Source organism: Triticum aestivum, chromosome 7A (assembly GCF_018294505.1).
Source record: "Triticum aestivum cultivar Chinese Spring chromosome 7A, IWGSC CS RefSeq v2.1, whole genome shotgun sequence".
NCBI classification, from domain to species: domain Eukaryota; kingdom Viridiplantae; phylum Streptophyta; class Magnoliopsida; order Poales; family Poaceae; genus Triticum; species Triticum aestivum.
The window spans coordinates 237,222,396-237,229,819 of NC_057812.1; the positions used below are offsets into that span (position 1 = coordinate 237,222,396).

Consider the following 7,424-nt stretch of genomic DNA (forward strand, 5'->3'; position numbering starts at 1 on the left):
AAAAGTAATTGAAATGCAATGTTGCTTTAACTAGAAAAAAGATAGTACATATCATGGCAACTTTTGGCCCTCAGAATAAGTCGTTAAAACATAACAACATGTGATCTAGTTTTGAAGATCTCGCCGATATGGATTTAATGATGAAAACGGATTTTTAATCAGATTTTTTATTTAGGAGATAAAACATTTTTAAGTTTAAAAAATCAAAAAGATTTCGTTGATGTCATCTATTTGACGTGGCAAAATGGATGAGAATGGAGGCGTTTGAGCCATGTTGCTTTGTGCCACACATGGGGCACTTATCATTTCAGAATTTTTAATCTTTTTCCCATTGCACATTGCATGCCCATGCAATCCTGTAAAATTTTCTAGCTCCTTCTGGTATTCATCAAATCAAACAGGGACCCTAAAAATGTACAGTTTTTGCATTCTAAGCAGGACATCAACTCCAACGCGCTTCATCAGCAAAAAAGAGCAGTCACAACAGAAAGCAGAGACATGTAAACCTCAATGTCAGCAAGAGACCTCAGCTCAGGAATAACAACACCAAATCATGTACAACAATTGTGACCTGCTGCTGCTTCTGTAACAGCAGCCTTAACACAACTGTACACAATAGACAGACAATGCGCGGCTGCTACACAACCGGAGAAATAGTGAGGTTATATCTGACTGATTCGGACTCATCCGTCTCCTCTACTACCACAGGTACAAATGATGCACCATGCACAAGCGACATTACATGAAATAATTAATGGTACACGAAATCTGGTGTCAGCCATCAAGGCACCGGATCCCTCTGCGCACCTGGTGGAGCCGTCGGCATTGGGAAGTTGAACGAACAATAGGTTCCGCCAAACTGGGGAGCCTCCACATATGGACTCTAGCACAACAGAAGAAAATGAATTCTCAGTGTCTTGTGTGGAAGGAAGGAAAAAGAGGTCAGGTAAGAGTTTGAACTGTCGCCCAGGTTAGTTTGAAAAGTCAAAACAAGAAACAACTCTGGCCCAAGTCTAACACAACTCCACTGAGTCAAAATGATAATGTATTTACAATGGGAGAAAGGAACAGCTGTTTTCAGGAATTTCACAGGAGATGAAAATTTAGGGGCAACTACCTGGGTAAGAGGAGGGTTAGGAATGGGATTGAATGATGGCTCCCGTTTTGGTGACGAATCAGGGGAGCTACCGGCATTGTCATCCATGTTATCTATATTCTTCATGTGCGACCCTTCCCCCTCACCACTGTTGAGCTTAACACCCTATTATGGAGAAGAAATAAAGCTCATTAACTGAAATGTTACGACATTACCAACACGTGAATTAAACAAATGAACGAGCAATACCTGGAAAATTTTCCCTAAAGTTTTCAGTCCTTTGGCACGAAGACGCAGGTCATCCTTCCTGGCCAAGGGGTCCTGAAGCACCTGGTATCGACACAATGTTACAAATCACTGCTAATCAGCTTTTAAGTGCTGAAGAATACAAGGCACATAACATGCATGAAAAGGTTGCAGGTAAGCTGGGACAGACCATCTGGCAGACATGTGATATGGTGGCTTCTATGTCAGCAACATTAAGCTTCCACAAGGAATCAACCATAACTTTTTTGTGGTTCTGCATGTACACTTCAAGTTCTTCCTCTGTGGTCTGGCCCTCAGCACCCATCTGCTTCTTCAAGTCTTCTTGCAGCTGCATAAGAGCTATTGCACCTGCAATACCGCAAGATAACCGAGTTTTATCACCAACATGATACAAGCATGAACACTCACAGCCCAAAGAAGCACTGTATCACATATGCAATCGAGATAAACCATATCAAAACAAGCTCACAAAATATTGATGAGACACTTTTACCTGCTGCAGCTGTTACTTGGGATTTGATAAAATGGCCTTTGTCTCTGAACCATTCTGCTACAAACGGAACCCCCAAATATATTGCCTTCTTTCCAAGTTCTTTTGCAGCTTGTCTTGAATATACATAGCCAATAGTGTTCAGCATAACAAGTCCATATGCTGCAGGACAACGGCAACAGGACAAAAAGAGGGAGGAACTTCAGATTACAGATATCAAGGGGCCATCCAACAGAGCATACAGGAGAATACAAACAGAAAAATGTATTAAAGCAAAAGCATTAGACAGTTAAGAAAAGGTTCAGTAAACGCATTCTAGTCTACCTATAGCATTGTCATGTACTTCAGGAAGAGAAGAGCAAATTAGGACTATGGAGTACTCCTACAGACCAGGTTAGATCTTCCGTGCATCCTTTGCTTCAGACAAGACGTCAACAACGATGTAATTCATTAAATATTATTTTTAGTTAGCAGATAAGAGGGACTATAAAATTGATTGTCTTTAGTTAAGCCAAATGCGAAGCAGCTGTTACCCCTGCCAACTTACCCCGTCGAAAAAACAGTAACTGCTTTTTCCAGACAATTCTAAGAATGTCATCACCTATACTATGCTCATGAACACATCAAATAAGATAATCACACACTGAACCATCGAAATTGCAGCTCCTTCAAACGCATCAACTGTCGGCTAAATTCTTACAGCAATAGGCAGGACAACCAAGGGAAAAGGATCCAGAGTTCAAGGAGGAAGGGTGCAAACCTGCATCACTAAGTCTGGACACCTCGGCCTCAGCAAGCCGAACGAATTCCTCTTTATTTCCTTGAACATAAAGGTGCAGACGGTTTTTAAGTATCTCTGCAAGTTTCTCCTCTCTTTCTTTTTGAACAGCCTGCAGTTGTAGTTTACCATTCAGCAGATTAGTGGTCGAAAGAGTATAAAATGCAATGAAAATGGATGGAAATCTGATCAACAACCAAACTAATGGTCATGGAGTCGTTGCATATTAGTAAATGATCATAGAATTTATCTATACTAAACCTGCATTTTGTCTTGCAACTTTTTTGTGTCGATCTGTTCATCTTCGTCAAAATTATCAAGTGAAGCCATTGACGCCATTGCCAATTGACCAATATAATCCTCAAAAAGCTCACTACCGAATAGCATCGCGAAAATTGCTGCTGGATCAATTATTCCATCCCTGTAGAATGTTGACAAGCAAGTTAATTAGAATATGATTATCATAAGATTATTTACAATATGATGTGAAACTTTTTTTTTTCAAAAATTGCATCTTTTGGATTGAAGAAAATTAGTTGCCTCTTAGTCCTTTACAAAAGCCCCGACTAACAGTACTCATGCTGCTTTGCCATAAGTGTCAAGTCCACAGCCCTAAAGTTTCGAGTAGGTTTCAAAACCTCTAGATAATTTGTCAATGGAAATCAAACATACGTTGAGATGCCAGATTTCCCATGTGCATCATAAGCTTGCCGCTGAGCGGGGTCACTAAGCACTTGGTATGCCTCCCCTAGTTCCTGCAATCATAATTTCTCTGTGTAAACAGCAGTCTTATACTAAAGAAAAATTAGGCACACATCATAAAATTCTTTCTCATGAAGTCAATAGAATCAATTCTCATTTTAAAATCACCATGAGAAATACATAATACGAACTACAGCAGCTATGGAGGAACAATGTTCAACAGATTAATTAATTAAATAACAAGTTTTTCTATAACAATGTACTTACAGCTAAGTAGTACGTACTGAGAACAGTTCTTTAAAATACATTAAAAAATCATGTGGCATCTGATTAGCATAACATCAGTCTCACAGTTATTTATGAACATAAGGTTACATTTTTTTTCCTGTTTGCAGGCTCAGACCAGTTTGCTTCTTGAAATGGTTAATCTGCCTATTTAGGTTCAAACGCCCTAGCTAGATTTTCCTGAAGAATATAGCAATACTAGTAAAAGCATCAAACCTCCATGACTGCATCAGAATCTGAACTAGAATAAATATATGGGTAGGTGCAAAGTTCGTATTGATGAGTGCAGCTTCAGTTGCTCACAGTGTATGATTTCCTTAAAAGTGAGGAACCTACTCCAGCAGCCGCCCAAGGAGACGAGCCGCACGTACAATAACTAGCACCCAACTCTTTCATGCATGTTTCTAACCAAAAAAACTCTTTCATGCATGAGAACATATAACTAACTGATGAAAGCCATAAAGGTTCATTACTGAAGAGTGTGAGCAATATCCTGAGCTACATTACCATGTTTTGTTGTTAAGCAGTTCACAATTTCACATGGTTGGGCCAGTTGAAGCTTGGCAGAAGCTTCTTTCGCATCGACCCAAGACAATATGCAGGGTTGAAGGTGCGAAAGCATTTTTAGGTGAGCTGGCGCGGCTTCTGATTTCTCAAATTGCATAATGTGAAATCACACGTATATTTGTGAAATCTGCTACTTTTAGAGTAGCAACAAACAAATATAGTTTGACGGATGGCAATTCACACTCGACTGGCCAGTGGTCGGCAATGTTCTTTTAAAAAGAAGAAAAAACAGGTCTCAACTCTCAAAGCAACATGTTACAAGATGGTACATAAGGTTCACTATTTGCTCATAGGGTAGTATAGAGCAGCTATGACACAAAAATTACTGATTCGTTAAATATTTATGCCAAGAAGTAAATCAGAAGTGCTATTTAACATTGTTTGTTGCAATTGTTTATTTTAATTGTCTCCTTAACTCGATGAATGTGTCCTCGAGACAAGCACTTAAAAGAGTCGTTGATCAGCAAAGAAGGCAAAACACCATTGGCACCAACAGAATAGTCAAACAAGGACATCCTCCTTCAAGACTCGTCTGGAGGCAGTTGACATTATCCAGAGTTTTTTGCGTTTTGGCACCAACATGTAAGCCTATAATCGGGTTGAATCGAGGATTCTACACTATGGGATGAGTGCCGAGTTGCTTGGCACAGTAGCTCAGATGTGAGCTGGGCGAAAGGTGGGCGGATTGGTAGAGGAGCAAAGGCAAAACAGTTTACCTGGAACTTCCCTGCGGCCTGCGGGTCATTAGGGTTCTTGTCTGGGTGTACCTGCCTCGCCTGCAACACCACCAGCAGCAGCAGCAGAAGGAATCAGATACTAGAAAAAAAAACGCAGCAAAGCAAGAAGGAGCGGGAGGGCTACCTTGATGTAATACGCCTTCTTGATCTCCGACTCGCTGGCTGTGGGGATCACGCCGAGCACGTCGTAGTAGCCCGTCTCCTTCACCATGGCCGGCGACTCTCCCCGAGCTTCGATCTGCCCCCCTCCTCCTCTTCCCGATTCGGTTGCCGGCGGTGGACGGATCCACCAACTGGCCGACTGCTCGCTCGAGGGGGGGACCGGTGCCTCGGACGGCGACGGCGACGGCGGGGGCGGGGGCGGCGGCGGCGGGACGCCGGGCGTGGGGGGAGAGGACGGAGGAGCTGGCTGGTGGTCGACTGGTCGGGCTTTAGGATTTCGGCCACCTGCAAAGCGCGTGGTGTCGGACAGAACTTGTTACTTTGCTGGGAATCTACCGCGATTCCACGTCCAGCAGCCAAGATGGATTTGGGTCTGGTCAGGTCAGTGGGTTGCTGCAGTCTGACTCGGAGTCGTCGACCGTATCAACAACAACCTCGGCCTAAATCACCCCGGAAAAGTCTGCCACATGATGTCAAACAAACTGTACACCTTATTGTCTATTGTGAGGATTGTTGATTTTCCCCCCTTGATCTTCCAATCAGTTTTTTTTTCTGAAGACTTTGCCTCGTATTTTTTTTAGCATCGGTACAGACACAAGCGCTCATATACACGCGCATACACTCACCCCTATGAACGCACACACGCACACTCTATCCCTATGAGCACCTTCGAAAGACTGAGCCAGCACATCATCTTGAGATTTACAAAGTCACCGTAGGCACCTCGTCGTCGACGGAAACGTCTCCTCCACTGAAAGCGCATTGCCGGAAATCCTGAAATAAATCCAGGAATAATGCGAGCACCAGGATTTGAACCCTGGTGGGTTGGGAATACCACTGTCCACCTAACCATCTCAACCACATGTTGATTCGCAGGCTTTGCCTCGTATTGATATTCAGTAATGTCAAACAAAGTGACTTGACCTTACCTTGGAGGTCCGCAAAGCTGCATATCAGCGACGGAGCCGCGTCAAGCTCGGGTGAGAAGGTGATTCGTCATTCTTTTCTGTTGGGGAACGTAGTAATTTCAAAAAAATTCCTACGCACACGCAAGATCATGGTGATGCATAGCAACGAGAGGGGAGAATGTGATCTACGTACCCTTTAGACCGACAGCGGAAGCGTTAGCACAACGCGGTTGATGTAGTCGTACGTCTTCACGGCCTGACCGATCAAGCACCGAAACTACGGCACCTCCGAGTTTTAGCACACGTTCAGCTCGATGACGATCCTCGGACTTCGATCCAGCAGAGTGTCGGGGAAGAGTTCCATCAGCACGACGGCGTGGTGACGATCTTGATGTTCTACCGTCGTAGGGTTTCGCCTAAGCACCGCTACAATATTATCGAGGATTATGGTGGAAGGGGGCACCGCACACGGCTAAGAATATGATCACGTGGATCAACTTGTGTCTAGAGGTGCCCCCTTGCCCCCGTATATAAAGGAGCAAGGGAGGAGGAGGCCGGCCCTAGGAGGGGGCGCGCCAAGTGTGGAGTCCTACTAGGACTCCCTAGTCTAGTAGGATTCCACCTCCCATATGGAATAGGAAAAGAGGAAGGAAAAAGGAGAAGGAAGGAAGGGGGCGCCCCCCTTTCCTAGTCCAATTCGAACCAGACCAAGGGGAGGGGTGCGGCCACCCTTGAGGCCCTTTTTCTTCTTTCTCGTATGGCCCGATAAGGCCCAATACGTATTCCCGTAACTCTCCGATACTCCAAGAAATACCCGAATCACTCGGAACCTTTCCGATGTCCGAATATAGTCGTCCAATATATCGATCTTTACGTCTCGACCATTTCGAGACTCCTTGTCATGTCCCCGATCTCATCCGGGACTCCGAACTCCTTCGGTACATCAAAACTCATAAACTCATAATATAACTGTTATTGAAACCTTAAGCGTGCAGACCCTACGGGTTCGAGAACAATGTAGACATGACCGAGACACGTCTCCAGTCAATAACCAATAGCGGAACCTGGATGCTCATATTGGCTCCCACATATTCTACGAAGATCTTTATCGGTCAGACCGCATAACAACATACGTTCTTTCCTTTGTCATCCGTATGTTACTTGCCCGAGATTCGATCGTCGGTATCTTAATACCTAGTTCAATCTCATTACCGGCAAGTCTCTTTACTCGTTCCGTAATACATCATCTCACAACTAACTCATTAGTTGCAATGCTTGCAAGGCTTATGTGATGTGCATTACCGAGAGGGCCCAGAGATACCTCTCCGACAATCGGAGTGACAAATCCTAATCTCGAAATACGCCAACCCAACATGTACCTTTGGAGACACCTGTAGAGCTCCTTTATAATCACTCAGTTACGTTGTGACGT

General features: G+C 43.9%; 1 protein-coding gene across 1 annotated transcript; it reads right to left on the minus strand.

The window, feature by feature from the left end:
• Window positions 1–501: 501 nt before the first annotated feature.
• LOC123151357 (chaperone protein dnaJ 10) lies at window positions 502–5,423 on the minus strand. Its single transcript, XM_044571083.1, has 10 exons — window positions 5,047–5,423; window positions 4,902–4,961; window positions 3,304–3,386; window positions 2,893–3,052; window positions 2,614–2,743; window positions 1,857–2,015; window positions 1,533–1,711; window positions 1,346–1,426; window positions 1,118–1,261; window positions 502–883 (listed from the first exon to the last, which is right to left on the minus strand). The coding sequence occupies exons 1-10, from the start codon at window positions 5,131–5,133 to the stop codon at window positions 782–784; spliced, it is 1,185 nt and encodes a 394-aa protein (XP_044427018.1). The 5' UTR covers window positions 5,134–5,423; the 3' UTR covers window positions 502–781.
• Window positions 5,424–7,424: the final 2,001 nt, after the last annotated feature.